This window comes from Dunckerocampus dactyliophorus, chromosome 16, assembly GCF_027744805.1.
Source record: "Dunckerocampus dactyliophorus isolate RoL2022-P2 chromosome 16, RoL_Ddac_1.1, whole genome shotgun sequence".
Taxonomy (NCBI): domain Eukaryota; kingdom Metazoa; phylum Chordata; class Actinopteri; order Syngnathiformes; family Syngnathidae; genus Dunckerocampus; species Dunckerocampus dactyliophorus.
The window spans coordinates 14,689,731-14,710,178 of NC_072834.1; the positions used below are offsets into that span (position 1 = coordinate 14,689,731).

At 43.6% G+C, this 20,448-nt stretch overlaps 2 protein-coding genes across 3 annotated transcripts; both read left to right on the plus strand.

The window, feature by feature from the left end:
- The first annotated feature begins 518 nt into the window (after positions 1 to 518).
- On the plus strand, positions 519 to 12,086 carry LOC129169430 (SEC14-like protein 2). The gene is made up of 12 exons (XM_054755833.1): positions 519 to 857; positions 1,464 to 1,539; positions 3,081 to 3,124; positions 6,466 to 6,528; positions 6,609 to 6,797; positions 6,863 to 6,958; positions 9,528 to 9,588; positions 9,672 to 9,755; positions 9,985 to 10,091; positions 11,073 to 11,212; positions 11,684 to 11,853; positions 11,935 to 12,086. Exons 1-12 carry the CDS (start codon positions 804 to 806, stop codon positions 12,054 to 12,056), a joined length of 1,206 nt encoding a protein of 401 aa, XP_054611808.1. The 5' UTR covers positions 519 to 803; the 3' UTR covers positions 12,057 to 12,086.
- A 650-nt stretch (positions 12,087 to 12,736) lies between these two features.
- ccdc169 (coiled-coil domain containing 169) lies at positions 12,737 to 19,309 on the plus strand. 2 transcript variants are annotated; one of them, XM_054755834.1, is made up of 8 exons: positions 12,737 to 12,884; positions 12,981 to 13,063; positions 13,132 to 13,242; positions 13,344 to 13,384; positions 13,940 to 14,038; positions 14,431 to 14,484; positions 14,595 to 14,689; positions 14,824 to 19,309. In XM_054755834.1, exons 1-8 carry the CDS (start codon positions 12,814 to 12,816, stop codon positions 14,993 to 14,995), a joined length of 726 nt encoding a protein of 241 aa, XP_054611809.1. In that variant the 5' UTR covers positions 12,737 to 12,813; the 3' UTR covers positions 14,996 to 19,309. The 2 variants fall into 2 exon arrangements, with proteins under 2 accessions (XP_054611809.1, XP_054611810.1); XM_054755835.1 differs by having other exon boundaries at positions 14,595 to 14,668.
- Positions 19,310 to 20,448: the final 1,139 nt, after the last annotated feature.

The window sequence follows — 20,448 nt, forward strand, 5'->3', positions numbered from 1 at the left end:
TATTCTAAATGTAACATAATTTTGTCATTTTCATACCTCGCGCCTGTTTAACTGTCGTCACGTTGAAAAGAGCGACGGCGGCAACACGAGACGGTTCCGCTTCACACTTCCTGTTTTGCTTGGAAGTTGTGACGTACTTCCGCTACATGCCTACGACGAGCAAAGCGTCAAAACGCTATTCTTTCAATGAATCTTAAAATCGTGTGAATTTAATTTGTATTGGTTTGAAAAATGCTACTATAGCGGTTTTGATTTCGTAAATGCATGTAAAATGTGGTAATGAGTGAAGTTTGCCTTGAGACCTACATTTCACCCAATTACATAGCTGTAATTTACACTATACATAATGCTCCATGCTTATTGCTGCTTAGTATCCACTCATTAGCAAGATAAGTTCGGTTTACCAGACGGTCTTGAAGTACATCTTTAGTCATGATATTATTAACTAATGGGGTTGGAAACCATCCTTTATTTTAATTATGGGCCAATCAGAGAACCGGTGGTGTCAAAGCGAACTGGTGTCAAAGCCAGTTAGCTAGCGAGGAGCCAGTAGCCCTCTTGACGCGCCCCACTCTTCGGCCCAGTCAGCTGGTCTTAGAGAAGAATCGTGTTTACGTTTTCTTCCTGGACCGACTCACTTGTCTCCGTCCGAGTCACCTGCTAACAGGCGGGATCAGTGGAGGCTGCATCCGTCAGCCAGCTTCTTGGGGGCGGGCGTCCGCCTGTCACGATTAGCGGGCTTGTTTCTGTCAGCACATAGGACTTATTAGACGGAGCTTATCGAGCATCCTCAGGCGGCAGACATGAGTGGGAAGCTGGGAGACCTCAGCCCCAAACAGGCTGAAGCTCTGCACCAGGTAAGACAATAATAATTAGCATTTGAGAACACTTTTAAGCATGCTACTTCACTCTATTTTCTTATCATTCACTATTGATTAATTACAATACGAATAGTATAAGTCACCTTTGTATGCATTATGCACCAGCCTGTACTATAATTTGTCTGTATGGCAAAAATAGCTTGTCCTATAGTGATATGGATCAATTTCTCATCAGCTGCATGCTATATTTTGGTTAAATTCATTTGACAAGTACATATTGTTATTTCATTTGTATGACTGAAAAAAATGCTAATTTGTCACCAGTTTCTCCAAAATTAAAGTCTAAATAGTACGTAAGAGCTACATGATGGGAGTTTTGCAACATTTCTAAATGCAATTCATTGAATGCATGCGTTACTAAAGATGGGCCACTAAAGCATGGAAAGTAATTAGTCACTGAGTCACAAGCTTGAGCTGGAATTAAGCATGTAACATTTTCCCCTGGAGGCTCACAGTGAAGAACAAGACATCATCTCTCTCAATCAAGTGTTGTCTTATCAGCAGATCAAAGACAGGGTAGTCTTTCAAGGACGTTAAACGTTCCTCATATGTGCAAATGTCTCTCCTGCTTTCTCTCATCAGTTCCGGGAGAGGACTCAAGATGTTCTTTCCCAACTTCCTGCCCAGCATGACCACTTCCTGCTGCGATGGCTAAGAGGTGAGCTGGAACTCATTCTGCCTCATGTGTCAACCTGCACAGGTTGTGTGGTGTTCATACACAAAGCACAACTCGTACCAACAAGCCTGGTCTGAACGCACTTCATCACTTTTGTCTTGTTTGTGCTCAAATGACGTGTCTGATTGTCTGAGGTTGTGGATTGGGACTATGAAGGGGAATAAGGAGCGTTAAAGGAGGTCCTGCTCAGATTAGTTTTGGAGCAGAGGGCTTGGACTTTGTGTATCAGGCTAATCCTGAGCTAATCCCATTAAAAAGTGTACTACAACAACAGCAGGGCAGACACACCGCTGCCCCCCCCAGTGATCCCCCTGCTATTAAAATCACAGGAAGTTCGGTTACACTGACGAGAAGCTTCCAACAAGTGTCCATTCAGGATGATTCAGCTTTTTTTGACTCCCAGGCGTGAATGCCTGCTGAAGAGGGGATGGGATCGCTTCATTAGGCGCACCATCTAACAAGATCCAATACAAACATTCTGCCAAAGACAATAATGCTCAAGTTTTAGTGCAAGATGACATTTTTTTGCCGTGATTTGGCACCATGAGGAAGTAAAACTGCGTTGCCAGGCCAACACACCTCTAACTGGCCCAAAATAACACACCGTTCTGGTCCATACCAGCCTCGAAGCTAACGAAGCTAAACTAGTTGGTGGCAGCATCTGCAGTGTCTTAGACAGAACAACAGTTGTCCGCTTTGTTGTAGATCACACCCAATAAACAGAAAAAGCTTATTGAGGACTATAAAATCCATTCTCTCTAGACAGAAGTTGGTTAACTGTGAACTTGTGTAACTAACTAAGTCTCATTTCATTTAGTCCACTTTTTTTGTGTATGTATACCATTGGTGTCAAAACGGATAAAGGATGCGGGAGGCCACTTTGATTTTTTAAAATATTGATTTCACAATGGCAAAAAAAGTTTCCATTGTGGTATTATGATTTATTCGTATCAACATCTGCATTACATTGTGCCTTTTTGCTCTATTTTTCCCATTTCTGCTGTTTTTTAAAATTTATTTTGTTTCTACAATATGCCATGGGCCAGTAAAAACAATAAGAAATAAGCCGTGGCCCGCAGATGGCCCCTGGACCGCACTTTGGACACCCGTGACATATACTTTCATTTGTTTTGTTTTCTAGTGTTCTTGTATGAATAAAAACATGTTTAAAGTGGAACTTTTTTAAAGTGGAACACTTGTTTCGGGACACCTCCATTTGTCTGGATTTGGAAACCCAACTTCCCATTGGAAATAATAGAAATAGTCTGATCCAGGGTCAAAATGAGGTCATCCTAAAAAGCCTATATTAACTGCAAAGGCAAATTTTAAAGTCATATTTAATAAAATTAAGTGTCACACAAGCATAGTGATGCAGTATTAGTAGTATAAAACCTTAACTCACAGATGAGAGCGCGTATGGTGACGCTGGAGGAATACGGGGGTGTGTACTTTAGAAGTTGCACTGTTGGAAGCAGATCTCATCCTTAAATGTTAAATTTGCTGTCCTTTTGTCCCTCTTCTAGCCAGAAACTTCAACGTGCAGAAGTCTGAGGCCATGCTGCGAAAGGTAACTTTGTCCAAGCGTGTGCAGCGATGCAGTGCGTGCTATTTACCACGCTGGATGGCCGCTGTGAAGGTGCACAGATGAGCCATATGTTGCACATATGTTGCACAATCAAAAATTTAAGACCAGCTGAAAAATTGCAATAATTTACATTACATTTATATGCACTGTTGGATGTTAAGGAGGTTCTAAGTAGAGCTTCAAAATGCCAAAAGAAAAAAATGGGAGTGAGACAAAAAAATTTGTCACAAATCGCTCAGAGTTATATTTGTCTCTCGCCGTGTCCCTGCGCACTGTCGCCTCTCCGTTTGTGTGAATGTGATGAAGACGCTCGCATCTTCTTCCGCGACGGAGCGCCGCGGCCGTCTTGTTTACGTGTCTTCCACAGTGGAAGAAGAAGCTGATGGGGATGTCATACAACTTCATGTCAAAAAATCCAAACTATCCCTTGAAACCTTTGATCAGCTGATGAACAGCCAATTTGAGTTTAATGCTTGTTTGCAATAAATTGCTGACTTTAAAATGTTTTGTCTCACTCCCATTTCTTCTTTTTTGCATTTTGAAAGATCTACTTATAACCTCTTTAAGATCCAACAATGCAAAATGTGAATTCTTGCAATTTTTTCAACGGTTAAACTTAAAATTTGATCAGGAGTGTATGTTACAGTTAGCATGCTTGACGCTGCACTTTGAGGCCTCCAAGGGTGCACAATTGAATTAATACATTTTATCATGAATGAACCTTCATGTGGCCACTTTTTTACTTCATACTAAGAACAGCAAGGAGTCATCAGGCAGACAAACACGATGTAATCATATTGCAAATCTTGCCGTCTTAGTTTGTGCATGTGTGTGTACTGATAACACAACTGATCCACGTCCTGCTGACAAGGCACCTTGTTCTATCTCAAACCTCCTTAAGGCGCCTCAGTTGCAATGTAGTGCTCGGGTGGGTCTCAGCATGAATACCGTGTTAGTACACACGCTGGCCACTTCATTAGGTACACAAACTAATAAGCGACTATCAAATCACGTCTTCACACAATGTTAACGTTTGATTGACTCTGACAGAGAGGTATTCATGTAACAATATTTTTATTGCGTCTTGTATCATACTGAAACTGGTTCTAATACAGTATTTTGACCTTGTCAAGGTAGCTAAATAAGGTCACGTATGATGCAGTAGACTTGCACAAGCACGACAATTAACAGTGTTAAATGAATATTGGACTGTGTCAATCAGAAATCAATGTTATTTGTCACGTTTGATTGCTTTGGATCTCATTAGATGATGCAGGTGTACCTAATGAAGTGTCCTGTGCGTGGAGTGTTCAATGTGTGGCCCGCAGCTCACCATATTGTAAAAATGAATTGCTTATTGCTTTGTCATCTATAACATAAAGCTAGGATGTTGGTGTTAGCACAGGGCTACTCAACTACATAGTGAAGAGGGCTGGAGTTTAAAAAGTGTAAGCGCCCAAGGGTTGGATATGCTCCGTCCCGTTATGCTCACTTGACACGAATAACCACATTTTGAATGCCCGTATGTGCGTGACAGTCAGAAGTCTATAGCAAATAACCTCAAAAATAATTGAATTCATGGGACGAGGTGACCATCCTCCGTCAGCGGTGGAAAACACCGGGTTCACCGGCTGCTGTCTCACTTGGAACCCATCTACGTGCTTGTGGAAATCTTGCTAGAGCTCCACCAACGTACTCGATCTCACATCCAAAGTCTTAAAGAAGGCGTCTCATCCTCGGTATCCCCAGTGATATAGTATGTTCTCTTGAAAAAGTAAGTCAAATATGTTTTTGTCTAAATGACGATGATTTTATGGTTCCCTTTTTCATATCATATAGCCAATAGTAAATGTGAAATATTTACACATAATCTATGTCCTCGCTATCAGTATCGGCCGATTTCACTCATGGATGAACGGTATCGGAATTGGCAGCATAAAACCCTGATCGGAGCATCCCTACTTCAAACATAGCATTCCACAAACATTGAACTCAGTGTTTTAAACAATGCTGTTTTACAATTACAGCAAAAGTGCATTTAACAAAAATAATATGCATCACAGTAGTATTTCAAATGCAGTGGTACCTCGAAACCTACGAAAACCAAATACATTTTTCTCATAGGTAACAATTTAAATCCAATTAATCTGTTCCAGACACCCAATACATTTTATCCAGAATAATTATAGTTTTACATGCAGAAAACAATGCAAAATAATGATAAATGATGAATGCAGTGAACATCAATGTCACTTTTACCTTTTGTTGAAAACTGGCATAGAGGGTGAGCAACAGAAAGGGAGAAGGGGAGGGGGTACCATCTTTGTACTTTGTGTTCTTTCTTGAATTTGGTAGGTGTTTTTCACCTTCTTTATTAAATTGTCGGCACTCGCAAAATTCTGTGGCTCCATGGCGGGTTATTTAGCAGTCACATGGAATAAAAAAATACACAGACAGTGAGTCACTTACGCAGAGGGTGCTTTGCTTGGGCAATCCATTTTGCAGAACCATAAAGTGCAGGGAAAACGGACTCGTTTGTGCAATATTGTATGGTAACTGAGGCGGTGTACAAAAACAAACAAAAATGTGTCCAAAATTTTGTAAAAAAACAAATCATACAAAAACCGTGGCATTCAAAAACCGAGCTTTGACTGGAAATATAAACTGCCAACAAAAATAAGTTGCATCGCAGCAGTATTTCTAATAATAAAAATACATCAAATGTCTGTAAATGTAAATGTCTTTTAATGTGGTCATCAGTTCCCACCTGTTTTACAGTGGCCAACATGCAGGCCTTTATCATTGCTGTATCGGTGAATGGTTCAGCTTTGCTCGTAGTTGAGTTTCAAAGTTTGCATTTCTGTGTGCGTGTATCCAAACGGAGCGGAAGGACTGATTTGTTTGAAAATGCTTCTGCAGCTTATCTTCCGTCATTGCAGCGTTTAATTCATTGCAGCGTTTAATTCATTGCGAAGCAAAGACATTGGCTTCCACACTGCATTTTCAGTAAATGCATATTTTGTAGTCCAGTCACTGTTAAAAGTCAAAGTTGATAGCGCTGTGTTTGTTTAACAGCAAACAGTCTACTTTACTGCTGCTTCACTGTGACGCGTACGCCTTGCTGTTACCCCCCCGGAGAGTGGAGGAAGTACTGCATGAACAAGCACTTTTCTAGTTGGACTGAATGGTTTACATTATTTGGGTGATGTTGGCTGGGCCAAATGAAGGCCGGTTGGACCTCGGACCTAAGGCTTGACCTGCATTGAATTGGTTTATGTATGCGGCCCTCACTGGAAAAAATAAGGTGTTTATTCTCCTTCCAGCACTTGGACTTCAGGAAACAAATGAAAGTGGACACAATCATCAGCGACTGGCGACCCCCCGAGGTGATAAAAGAACAACAACTTGGTGTTGACAGTTAACTTACAGTAGTGTGATGAGTTGCCCTTCACCGTGATGGCTGTAGGTCATCGAGAAGTATCTCTCTGGGGGAATGTGTGGCTACGACCGCGAGGGCAGTCCCGTCTGGTATGACGTCATCGGACCTGTGGACCCCAAAGGCCTTTTCCTGTCTGCCTCCAAGCAGGACTTCATTAAGTCTAAGATCCGAGACTGTGAGATGCTGCAGAGGGAGTGCACTGTCCAGTCGCAGAAGGTCAGTGCCACTCACAATGTGCCATCATGGGATGTGACTGACCTCTGTGTTGTTGTTTCCTCTAGCTGGGGAAGAACGTGGAGTCCATCACAATGATTTACGACGTCGAGGGTCTGGGTTTGAAGCACTTGTGGAAGCCTGCCATTGAAACATATGGAGAGGTACACACACACACACACACGTTCTAATGACATTCAATACAAAAGTGAGAATTGAAGGTCACGGCTCAATGAAGTCAGCAGGACCACATCATCTGCAAAAGGCAGACACTCAATCCTGCAGTCACCAAACTGGAACCCCTCATCGCCCTGGTTGCGCTTGGAAATTCTGTTCATAAAAGTAATGAACAGAATCGGTGACAAAGGGCAGCTCTGGCGGAGTCCAACCCTCACTGGAAATGGGTCCAACCTATTGCCGCGAATGCGAACCAAACTGGTCATGCAGGGAGGGAGCAGCCTGAATTAGGTCGTTCGGTACCCCATATTCCAGGCGTACTCCCCACAGAATTCTTCGAGGAACAGGGTCGAATGCCTTCTCCAAAACACATGTAGACTAGTTGGAAAACCCACATGTACCTCAAGGACCCTGCCGAGAGTGTAGACCTGGTCCACAGTTCCACTACCAGGATGAAAACCTCACTGCTCCTCCTGAATCCGAGATTCAACTATCCGGCAGATCCTCTTCTCCAGAACCCCTGAATAAACCTTACCAGGAACGCTGAGAAATGTGATCCCATGATTGTTTGAACACACCCTCTGGTCCCCCTTCTTAAAAAGGGGGACCACCACCCCGGTCTGTCAATCCAGAGGCACCACCCCCGATGTCCACGCGATGTTGCAGAGTCACCCACAGCATCCAGGGCCTTAAGAAACTCTGAGCGGCTCTCATCCACCCCCTGGGCCCTGCCACCGAGGAGTTTTTTGACATCCTCGGCAACCTCAGCCCCAGAGATAGGAGAGCCCACTGTAGAGTCCCCAGGCACTGCTTCCTCACTGGAAGACGTGTCAGTGGGATTGAAGTGGTCTTCGAAGTATTCCTTCCATCGGTGCACAGCATCTCGTGTCGAGATGCAGCACACCATCCCCACACCATCCCCACCAAACACGGTGTTGATTGTGCACTGCTTCCCCCTCCTGAGACGGCGGATGGCGGTCCAGAATCTCTTCGAAGCCGGAAGTCGTTCTCCATGACTTCTCCGAACTCCTCCCATGCCCGAGTTTTTTCCTCAGCGACCACCAGAGCCGCAGACGGCTTGGCCTGCCGGTACCTTTAAGCTGCCTCCGGAGTCCCATGAGCCAAAAAAGCTTGATCGGAGTCCTCCTTCAGCTTGATGGCATCCCTTACCACTGGTGTCCACCAACCGGTTTTGGGATTACCGCCACGAAGGGCACCGGCCACCTTATGGCCACTGCTCTGATCAGCAGCCTCGACAATGGAAGCAAGGAACATGGCCCATTTGGACTCAATGTCCGCCACCTCCCTTGGAACACAGTTAAAGCTCTCCTGGAGGTGGGAGTTGACACTCACTCTGACAGAGGACTCTGCCAGACATTCCCAGCAGACCCTCACAATTAGTTTGGGCCTGACAGTTCTGACCGGCATCCTCCCCCCGCCATCTGGTTGACAGCTCCGCCCTCTCTTCACCCGAGTGTCCATAACATATGGCCGCAAGTCCGATGACACAACCACAAAGTCAATCATCTAACTGCAGCCCAGGGTGTCCTGGTGCCAAGTGCATATGTGGACACCCTTATGCTTGAACATGGTGTTCGTAAGTCCAATAAGAAAGCACTGCTCGGGTTCAGATCAGGATCAGGGGGGCCGCGCCTCTCCACGTCTCACTGCTGCAGCCAAAGTTAGCGTTGAAGTCCCCCAGCAGAACAAGGGGATCCCCCAAGGGAGCACTCTCTAATACTCCCTTGAGGAACTCCAAAAAGGGCGGGTGTTCTGAACTGCTGTCATGACCTGTCACCCTACCCGAAGGCAGAGGGAAACTAGCCTCTCGTTCACCAGGTTAAACTCCAACGTACAAGCCACAAGCCGTGGCGCAACATGCCCGTCGCCTCTCACTGCCGGCAACGCCAGAGTGGAATAAAGTCCAGCCCCTCTTGAGAGGACTGGTTCCAGAGCCCTTGCTGTGCGTTGAGTTGAGTCTAGCTGGAAATTCTCCACCTCGCGCACCACCTCAGGCTCCTTCCCCACCAGAGAGGTGACATTCCACATGCCAAGAGCAGGCTTCTACAGCTGAGGATTGGACCGCTTTCGGCTGCCACCCAGCTCGCTCTGCACCTGACCCCTTTTGCCCCTCTCATGATTGGTGAGCTCACTGGAGGGGGGACCCATGTTGTCCCTTCGGGCTGTGCCCGGCCGGGCCCCACAGACCTGACTGTGCTAAGTGAATTTCCGCAAAGTAGGATTCTTTATTTATAAATTAAATAATTTGTTAGAGCATCAAAAAGCCGTTTACGGTCTTCCAAATATAGTTGTAATAAAACATTATTAGAGCACTCTATACAAGAAATAACAACCCTACAGACACCTTTACACTCGTATTACCCAATATAGTCGACATTATAAGAGAAAATAAGCCATTTAAAACATAAATAAGACTTGTGCTCGTGTGTGCTGCTATAAATGTGTTCCGGTGCTAGGAGAGCAGAGTGGCCAATGAGTGTATTAAAGACAGGGTACTTTGTCAAAGTGGGTTCTAGAGTATTCTTGTGTCTTCAGATCCTCCAGATGTTTGAGGACAACTACCCAGAAGGCCTCAAGCGGTTGTTTGTCATTAAAGGTAAATCATGAGGAGGAGAGAGGAGTTACTCAGCTATTCAACGGTTGTTGGCAGACTGCTAAACGTTTTTTTTCCTCCCGCAGCTCCCAAACTCTTCCCAGTGGCCTTCAACCTTGTCAAACACTTCCTTAGCGAGAACACGCGGCACAAGATCTGCATCCTTGGCGGTGAGTCACATGGTTTAAAGTCAACAGAATTCTAGTTCTAAAACAATAAAAACAAGTAAAACTTGTTGTGGTACAGGTTTGGGCCCTCCTATTGTGCATTTTGGATCACAAATCAGACTGACTGTATATCATTAAAAACAGCAGTATTCATGACACATTCTGAAAGCTAAAGAGTGATGCACAGTAATGATGTGTGTGTGTGTGTGTGTGTGTGTGTGTGGTTCCGCAGGCGACTGGCAGGAGGTGTTACTGAAGTACATCGACGCGGACGAGCTGCCCGTCATCTACGGTGGGAAACTGACGGATCCTGACGGAGACCCGCGCTGTCGGACCAGGGTGAGTTGTTGAGCATCGTTTAGCTAGTAGGTCATTAGATGACAGCACGCTTGCTTCAGTGTAGAAACTCCTCGTTGGCTTGCATCCTCGTAGATTTGCTTCATTGACAATCTGTCTGCATTATATATAATTATTGGTGCTGTCTATTGATTACAATTTTAATCAGATCGGACTCATTTGGATAAATCACAATTAAATATGTTTTATTTTGCATGAGCAAAGAGACTCGAGAAAGAAGGGGATATACAGTAAGCAATTCAGTAACAGAATGTATCTATCATACTACCAGAAATGGAACTTGCTGGATTTGCACACAGTTGAGAGGAAGTTGCATTGTAAAGCACAAAAGGAGAAATTTCCTGCTGCAGTGGAAAATGCGTAGTACCCGAGATGGCCACTGGTCGCTATACGCTAGCAGCTTTCATGGTTCAGAGCCGCTACTGTGCTAGTAGACTGTTGTTCGGGGGACATCACTAATGTTGGTCTGTCACTGTCTCTGTAGATAAATAATTGGGCCCAGGACAAGTGAGGGACGGAAGGCCACAAAGTCAACGTGTGGTTCAGTTGGATGGCTTGCCTTCTTTATTTTACTTTGTAATATAACTTTTACACTTAGCTAGCTGTGTAATTAGGTTTTATTTTACCTGTGTTTTGTTGTATATGGAGAACACAATAAAGAAAGCACTAAAGCGTCAACATTAGTAATCAGGTTTTAAAAAGAAATAATGGATGCAACTGAAGCCACTTAAACACACATGACACACTGCCCCCTATTGGTAACACACCTTGACGTGTTTGTGGAACATTGTTTTTAAATAAAATCATTTTTTCCTAAAAGAAATTAAACATTCATTTGACGATTTCTGCACATTTGCCGTAAGTAAACCTTTCTCTCTGTCCTTGAGCGTCCCGTCCAAAAAAATCCATCTTTAACCATTTCTTTTATGCCCACATCCACTAATATTTGTCTTCTTTTTCCAGATAAACCATGTCGGCCCAGTTCCCACCTCCTACTATGTTCGGGATCACGTCTCAGTGGAGTATGATCAGTGTTTGACTGTCAGCCGAGGGTCAACGCAACAGTTGGATTACGAGATTCTCTTCCCAGGATGCGTCCTCAGGTCAGACTTCATAATTGAAACCACGATTGGACGTCTTCATTGTTTATATGTTCATATTGTATTGTTTGCAAAACTTAAAAAGTGTCGCACGGTGGCCTAGTGGTTAGCATGTTGTCCGCACTGTCAGGAGATGGAAGGTTTGAATCGCTGTGTGGACTTTGCAAGTTTTCTACGTGTGTGTGTGAGTTTTCTCCGTAGGGTGGCTGGGCTCCCCCTTAGAGATAAGGTGAGAAGCACTGTCATCCAGGAGAAACTTGGAGTAGAACCGCTGCTTTACCGCATTGAGAGGAGCCAGATGAGGTCGCTCGGGCATCTGGTCAGGATGCCTCCCTGGAGAGGTGTCTCTCAGCTGGCTTGGGAATGACTGGGGACCCGCCGGGAGGAGCTGGATGAATAAGCGAAAGAAGATGGATGGATGGAGATGTTTTTTCAATTATAAAAAATGTTTTTAAAAAATATGTTTTTGGCCAGGTGGCAGTTTTCCAGCGAGGGTGCAGACATCGGTTTCGGGGTGTTTATGAAGACAAAAAAGGGCGAATGGAAGAAAGCGGCTCAGATGGATGAAGTGCTGCCCAGCCAGCGCTACAACGCTCACTTAGTGCCTGAGGACGGCTCGCTGACCTGCGAACGACCTGGCGTGTGTGAGTCCTCCCTCGCTATGACATCAATAACATACCTTAACCACATTAACTCTTGACACGCACCAACTGTGACGTTCTCAGATGTGCTGCGATTCGACAACACTTACAGCATCTTCCAGGCCAAGAGAATCAGTTTCACTGTTGAGGTTCTGCTGCCGGACCGCTTGAAGCCCCAACAGGCCAATGAAGGGCCTGGGAGTTAAAAAAAAAAAAAAAAACGAAGCAAGCAATTATAACAGAGATGGGGGATGTCAGTTGAAGCACAGCCTGATATGAACTGGAAGCTCAAGCATTAAATACCACAGTATTACTGGAACCCCAACAAACATCTACATGTGTTCTTGACAGGAGAAGAGCAGCAGAGACCAAAATGTAGCAGAGGAGGAGGAAAAGAAACCTGAAATTGCTTGGTTCATTCTTTTGGTAGCAGGATTATGTAAGAATTACCCAACTGAGCTGGGATGTAGCTAGCGTGTGTCGAAGAAGAACCCACTACAGTCTGATGTAGAGCACCATAAAAGACCAGATCTTGGATTGTTTTTTCAAACTCTAAAATTGTGAGATTTCTCAATTTCGTACTTAGTTTCTCCGCAAATAATACATGGATACCGATTACAAAATTCAGTTTGTATCTTATGAAGCAACGTTTTAAATTAGTGTTGTTATTTTGTAATTAATTTCTTATGTGTAAGCTTGAAGGTAAATGCATATATAATATTGAAAGTTGCCAAAAATCATACGCACAGGTATAATTATTTTATGCTTCAATAGGAAATTAGCATTCTAACAATATCAACACTTCCAGCTGTCATCTGAGGCCTCTCCAGTCTAAAATCCATCAGCGCCCTCTGGTGTCAATTTAGCCACCACTTTGCGACTCTTGTTAACCGGATGTGGCCGTATCCATAGAAACCAGGTGCTACAAACTTTCTTCAGTGAGCGATACTTTAGTGGACAAACATGACCAAAGACTCCTGTAAATACGACATGACGCGCCTCCGTATCGAACTGGAGCAAGAAAGAGAAATAAAGTGAGTTTTTCATCACCGGAACTAGTTTGTGTCCAAATTCGTGTTTTGAAAAACTTTTCCTCTGCGACAAACACAAAAAACAACAACGCAAATCAGAGACATGTTGGAGGAGTCCGTGCGGGACTTGGGCTGCACCATGAGGGAGCTCCAGGACAGGCTGCACGGCGTGGACGGGGAAGGTGAGCGGGTTCTCGTTCTGGAAGTGTCCATTCTGTGGTGTCATCTTCTTGTTTTGTGTGTGCACCAGACAACGAGTGGAAGACCAGATATGAAACTCAGACTGAACTCAACGTACAGCTGCAGAGACAAATCTCACTTATCCACGAAAGACTGGAAGACCTGCGTGGGAAACCCATGGGTGAGATACTGTCATGTAACCAATGAAGTGTGCAGTGACTTACATATGCCCGTTTTTTACGTCGTAAAAATATGTTTAAAAAAATATATGTTGCTTTGCAGATCGGCTGGCCTCTATACGATCATACGATGACATGCCACTAGTGAGTGTTTACATTTCTGCATATACAGTAGTTGATAAAATTGTGTATTTTTGCATTCCATCCAAGCCAGTTAGAGGTGTGTTGACAGTGGACCCCAGCAGAGGGCGCCAGAGAGAAACTATAAATACCAGGCCGATAGGACAGATACTGCAAGGCAGGGGTCATCAATTACATTTGTCCAAAGGCCACAGCTTTTCTCAACAGACACTGTGAGGGCCAGATGGTGTCCCAAAATGAAATTAATATTGTATATTATTATTTGTATTTTTTTAGACTTTGTCAGTGTTAACATACACGTATTACATGTACTGCAGCATGCCACTAAAGTCCAGAGTTTTTCACTGATCCAATTTTCCAAATCCAGAACCGCTCCACTCATCAGTAATCAGGGGTTTAATTTATAAAGATTGCATATGCACAAAACGGGGCATTGAGGAAGCGCACATTACGTTTTCCGACTATGTAACAATTTGGTGGGAGAATGTGCATACCTGCATGCACTTGACATTGAGTTTTGTCAATGCTGTTGTAATAATAATGCCTTTATTGTTGCAGGAGTCACTGAGACAGCGCCTCAAGCTGCTGACTGACGAGAAGTCACAGCTCCACAGTCAGCTGATGGATTCTCGGATCAGGATCGAACAGGAGGGAAAGGTTTGTGCCCCCGCTGTTGTAATGAAACAGACTCTTCAGTCTAAAGTTGCTCCTTTGCAGCTAAAGCAGCTTTCTTTTCTGGGAAGGCTTTGGAGGTTACGGAGTGCGTTTGTGGGAATTTTTGTCCATTTGTGAGGTCACTTTAGCAGACTAGTTTCTCCACATCGAACTCAGCCAACCTAGATCGGGAAAGGGACAATGTATTACCACAAAGTTGGAAGCATAAAATGAAGAATTAAGACTGAGGGACAACTAAGGACCTCTAATTGATCCATTTATCGGTTAAGAGCCGTGTTCCAATACGTTAGCGTAAGCTCATAAAGTGTGACTGTATGATATCCACGTATTTATTCATGCACGATTATTATTACAACTGTTTTTGTCCCTAACAGTCTTTCCATAAAACAAATGACGAGAGGCGAGCCTACCTGTCTGAAATTGCCAAGGTAAGAGTACACTTTCATCCAAAAAGACAGTCAGTCAAGGCCCGTCTGGCTGTCGCCATGACATTGCAGCACCTGTTGAATGAGATGTCAACATGTCCTCTGTTCCACAGTTGTCCTCCACAGTTGACGCGCAAATTAGACAGTACTCCATGCCGCCACAGAGGGGGACAGAGAGCAAAAAGAGGTCCGTGAGACACAAGCTGATGTAGGATTTCTGCTCTGTCTTCATGATTAAAATACTTAGACCTAATCGCAAGAATACTGCTGATTTTGAGCCATACCTGATGGCGTAGGTAGCTTAGTTCAAAAGTCATACTATCCTCTGTGTTGTCTGCACAGAGCAAAGCAACCGAGCAGGAAGTCAGAGGCCGACGGCAAGAAAGGAAAAGTGAAAGAAAATGACGGAGGAGAATGTGTGAAAGGAGAAGGAGGGATGGTGGAGAGGAGCCAGCAGAAGAAATCCCACCATGGAAGCAGGTTGCCCACCCTCAAACAACACGTGAAACACTAAAAAAACCAAAACACCGGGTGTCAGGCTGCCTACATGTCCAACGTGCCATTTGCAGGCTCTAGCAAGTCTTTTGAAAACAAAAACTCCTACCACACATGTGTTATGTGAGCAACACCGCCGCCTCCACACAGGCATCCACCCACACGCCAACACAACACCCTCACCAGCTGGCTGATGGATCTTGTTGGATTGTGTACCTAATGAAGTGTCCAGTGAGTGTCATACCTTCAAGAACGCAAATGAGACCAATCTCCAATCTCAGAGCGTGTCCTCTGGTGCCAGCCTCCCGCTCTTTTTCCAGCATGTGCCCTGTTTTCCACGGGATTGATTTAGACTTGACGACGTCGCCAGCCATCAGTGTGTGACGCACGCTAGGTCCCCCTGTTCACCCTCCCCAGATAGAAATGTCCTTTATGCAGCCAACAGGCACACTGATGTACATGTAGGACTGATGTGTCCATGTGATCAATGCGTTTGACCATTAAATGATGATCTTTTCTCACCTGCCTCCACCACTTAAAGAGAAAGGCATGCGTGGATGAGTTTGGTGTGGAAGAAGAGGCCTAACACCAGTGACCTTTGTCCTCACAAATGGACACACTGTGAAATCTTGTAGAAAGTCTTCCCAGAAGAGTGCAAGCTGTTTTGTCATTCCCAGTGGGTGTCCCAATACTTTTGCCCATGCCATGTCGTCATGATGCAGTGACCTAAATGAGGTGGCCTCTTTATTTGGACCTTCATGTGGGTCAGTAGAGCCTTTTAGCCAACCCACGTGAGGAGACTCAAATCAGTCACATGTCAATAATATGAAAGGTCCGTCATACGTCATGTGATCTGCTTTAGTCTGTCACAGTTACAGCTGGAGTGCTTATAGACATAGAAGTATAGAATTGGAGAAATATAAGACTGGAACCATAGGACTGCAGCACTACAGAAGCTTTCAAAACTAAAAGGGCTAGTAGGACGTACAAGGCTGTACAATCATAGCACTCTAGAACTAGCAGTTCTATGTAACTACAGTCATCAGAGGACTGTTCAAAAAGGGCACTGGTGTGGGAATATAGACTGTATAACTCTTACAGCTCTACAACTAGAGCACTAGGACTGAAGACTAAAGGACATTTCAGCTACAGGACTAAGAACTTTGGGACTAGACGTTGTACAACTGTAGAGAATGAACTCTAGAACAAGAAACTATGATGAGTGTAGAACTGGACTTGTCAAAATATTGAACTGTAGACAAAAGACAATTGAACTATAAGACTAAAAGTACTTTGGGACTAGAAACCTATGTTCATAGAAGTGTAGAACCGACACAAATACAGAACTGTACAACAAGAGACTGTACGATTGTAGAACTACAGGCCTGCCGAACACAGCATCACAGCACTAGTCCTAAGGGGAGTGTAGAAATATGGCACCACAGTATAGGACTACAGAACTTTTAGCATAGAACTGAAGGACTAACATAACTTAAGAACTACAGATATAAAGGATTATTGAACTAAGGACGTTGGGACGAGAACTATGTTTATGTAAGTTTAGAACAATACACAGGACTGCGGCGGAGTCTGTCGAACTACCCATCCATCCAGCATCTTGGGTTGCGGGTATGCTGGAGCCTATCCCAGCTGACTTCGGGCGAGAGGCGGGGTACACCCTGGACTGGTCGCCAGCCAATCGCAGGGCACATATAGACAACCAGTCATTGACCCTCACATTCATCCCTATGGACAATTTAGAGTCGCCAATGAACCATGCCAAAACATGCATGTTGGAATATGGGAGGAAACCGGAGTACCCGGAGACAACCCACGGGGAGAACATGCAAACTCCACACAGAGATGCCCAGCGGAGATTCGAACCCAGATCTTCCCAATCTCCTGACTGTTTGGCCAACCGTCAAACTAGAGGACTGGAAGTATGTTTCTATTAGGGGTGTAACGATTCGCTTTAACAACGATTGGATTTGTATCACGATTCGCGGTTGCCGATACGATTCAAGGACGATATTGGTTCATTTAGAACTAGACCTGTCATGATAATGCATATATCGATTTATCGACCGATAAAAAAAAAAACAGGTTGATAATTATGAGCGCTCGATAAATTGACATGTACGTGTATGTGTGTGTGTGTGTGTGTGTGCTCCATCTGCTAGTCTTTCTGTGCCTCACAAGCTGAATGACAAGAGGGTTCACTCTGCATCTGTCTGTGCGCATTGATTCCATTGTGGAATGAATGCCGAGAGCCTTGTGACAGCATATGCTAACATGAATCAAGGCACAGAAGCGGTAGTTTTTAAGGCGAATGCAACATCAGCAATGTGGGGATATTTCGGTTTTAAACAGAATGAACAAGGCGAGCGCATAAACACAGATATGTCGCATTTGTTCGAAGCATGGGAACACGACCAACTTATATGCTCACCTGAAACACCACCATCCTTTTCAGTTTTCCAAACTGGGAAGAAAAGACACCACTGGAGGTGCAACAGACACTTCGTCCCGACAGCCAACGCTTACTGAGTTGTTTGGTTGGCAAAGTAAACACAAGCAAAATAGCGCAAAATGGTGCATACTCACAGACGTTGTGGCTCGCTACATTGCAAAAGAAATGCAACCATTCAATACGGTGGAAAAGCCAACATTTCGGAAAATGTTAGAAATATTTGACAGACAGTAGGACAGTACAGAGAACTGCATTTGATACGATGTACTTGCATTATGCCATAAAAATAAGGAAAAAATGGCCTCAGAACTGACTGAGTGACGCTCACATGGGTACACTATACGTGAGTACCATCTAGTGGTGGTTCAAATGTGCATTACACCTCATGATCTATGAAAAATGGCAAAAAAATGATGAAATTATTGCATATCGTCTATTTTGTAGCACAAATATCGACCAGTGTTAATGTGTTTTTGTGACAGACCTATTTAGAACGATACGATCTCAAACGATTCTGTAAATTTAAATTGATTTGGTAACTTTTTAGCCAAAAATTCAACCAGTGTGACTGTGAAATAAATAACTGGATACAGGACAGTGCAGGTGAAGTTTCCTAGATTCCCGCTGTTGTTTGTAAGGGAATCAGGTATAAACTAATTATGGATACAAACAAACAAGTAACCAACATTTAATGGCAAATGCATTCACATTGTGTTTGAATAATGTGCAACCAACACTTCAGGTTGAATTAACATGAGGTTCATCTTTTCTGCTCTCATTTTCAATAAAAAAAAGTACATTAAGTGGACTGTCAACAGTACATTTACCTGCTGCGTCTGCTTTTGTTTTTCAACATAAAAAAATGCAGTATTAATATCAAAATAAAGTGCAACCAACATCTCTTTAGGTTGAATTAACAGGAGGTTTATCTGCTACTTTTGCTGTTGTTTACATCATAAATACTTTGGTACTTTGTGTAGGAATGTTACAGAATTTTGAAATACGTAAAATCAAATTTGGGATTAATTCTGATAAAACATGACTTGAACTTTAATTTGATACCTCATTCACTTCTCTACCCCAAATATTAAAGAAGTTTGGACAAATTTTATACGGGGAAATGGTGCCTTTGTTTCCCATTGCTTTAACATTGAGTCAAGACAAAAGCTGTGCTCGACCCACGGTCCGAGTACTGTACAACCGTACTACAAAATATATCATAACTTAGGCTGTGACATTTGTTTTGAAAGTCAACAGAGTATCCATTTACATTTATTTTTGATCATCAAAAACTCTAGGGAAGAAAATCAAGTGTCATCATTTTTACAAATTGCAGTACACAGTAATTCTGGGCCAAAATTTACATATTTAAGATTTTAACAAAATTTCATCTGCAAATAGATATTAAAGTAAATTTATATCCTACATACATTTCATCTTGTCCTGAAACGCTGATCCATGAGTTTGAAAGGCTAAAAGTTGGATGAAGATTGTATGAGTCGATATACACTCAGTATAAATTCGATGAGAAATTGAAGAGGAAGAAGTAATCTACCTAACACCATGGATACGAATGAAAATTCGTTCCTACAGTTCCTTGGATGTTTTTGTGGGGTCTTTTGTGACCTCTTCGATGAGTCGTCATTGCGCTCGTGAGGTAATTTTGGTTGTCCGGCCACTCTTGGGGAGGTTCACCACTGTTCCATGTTTTCGCCATTTGTGTATAATGGCTCTCGCTGTGGTTAGCTGGAGTCCCAGAGCTTTAGAAATGGCTTTAAACCTTTTCCAGTCTGATAGATCTCAATTAATCTCATTTATGTTTTAAGCGGGGGCAATCACTTTTCCACACAGGGCCCTGTAGGTTTGGATTTTTTTTTCTCCCTTAATAATAAAAAGTTTAATTTGAAAACTGCATTTTGTGTTCAGTTGTGTTGTCATTGACTAATATTTACATTTTTTGATGATCTGAAACATTGTGTGACGATCTCCTGCTTTTGTGCCTTGTGGTGCTCGCTCTCTTCTCTCTCTCCTCCTACAGTTGGGCGCTCGGCTGGAGCCGGGACAGCTGGACACACCTGCTCCTAATCAGGCGCACTACTTGGTCTGAGTGGGAGACGCTGGTTCTTCTCCTTTCTCTACGAAAGCCGACCCATGCTGCATCCCGTGTGCTACCGTCACGTCATCTCTTCGCTCTCCTCCACTTTTGGAGCCGAATCCCCCCTTCCCCACTCGTCCGGGTAGAGTCCAGCTGTCCCTGCCTCCCTAGCCAGAGGACTTTTTCCAGTGTTGTACTTACCCTGGTGTGCAGCCTGCTGCTGCCGCCATCCTTTTGTTACTCTCCGCTGCTTGAACTTGTCCTTGGAGACGTTAAATACCTGAGGCTCCATCTGCCTCTGCTTTCTGTGGTCCACCGCACACACCGTAACACATTTAAGTGTGACAAAAAAATTTAAAAAATCAGGAAGGGGGCAAACACTTTTTCACACCACTTTATATTCTATAGGACTGTAGAACTATATGACTAAAACTATTGGACTATAGGACCATAGAATATGTCGAACTGTAGGCTATAACCGCATTCTATGACTTCTGTAGGAGGACAGAGGACTGTACAAATATATGGTTATAGAATGAATTCTTAGGCTGTAGAAATATAATAATATAGGTTACAATACAGAACTATAGGACTATAAGTATATGATTGTAGAACTGTCGAACTATGGACTGGAAATATATTTCTCTGGGACTAAATCTAGGGCTGTATAGATACATATACTGTGGATTTTTTTTATTTTTATGTTTTTATTGTTACAACGTTTTTTTGCCCAATCGGGCTTGCCATAAAGCGAATGACGAAAGGCGAGCATACGAGTGTGAAGTTGCTAGGGTAGGAGTTCACTTTCTTCCAAAAAGCCAGTCCACCAAGGAAGGCCCTTGAGGCTGTTGCCATGACAATATAGCAGCACCTGTTGCGTGAGCTGTCAATGTAAAGCTATAGACCT

Bases quoted from the DNA above. Each gene is read 5' to 3' on its own strand.
- LOC129169430 (XM_054755833.1), top strand. From the start codon at position 804: ATGAGTGGGAAGCTGGGAGACCTCAGCCCCAAACAGGCTGAAGCTCTG. The intron at 6,959-9,527 runs GTACACACACAC...TTGTGTCTTCAG, and splicing joins CCATTGAAACATATGGAGAG to ATCCTCCAGATGTTTGAGGA. The intron at 11,854-11,934 runs GTGAGTCCTCCC...TGACGTTCTCAG, and splicing joins CTGCGAACGACCTGGCGTGT to ATGTGCTGCGATTCGACAAC.
- ccdc169 (XM_054755834.1), top strand. From the start codon at position 12,814: ATGACCAAAGACTCCTGTAAATACGACATGACGCGCCTCCGTATCGAA. The intron at 13,243-13,343 runs GTGAGATACTGT...GTTGCTTTGCAG, and splicing joins CCTGCGTGGGAAACCCATGG to ATCGGCTGGCCTCTATACGA. The intron at 14,485-14,594 runs GTAAGAGTACAC...TCTGTTCCACAG, and splicing joins ACCTGTCTGAAATTGCCAAG to TTGTCCTCCACAGTTGACGC.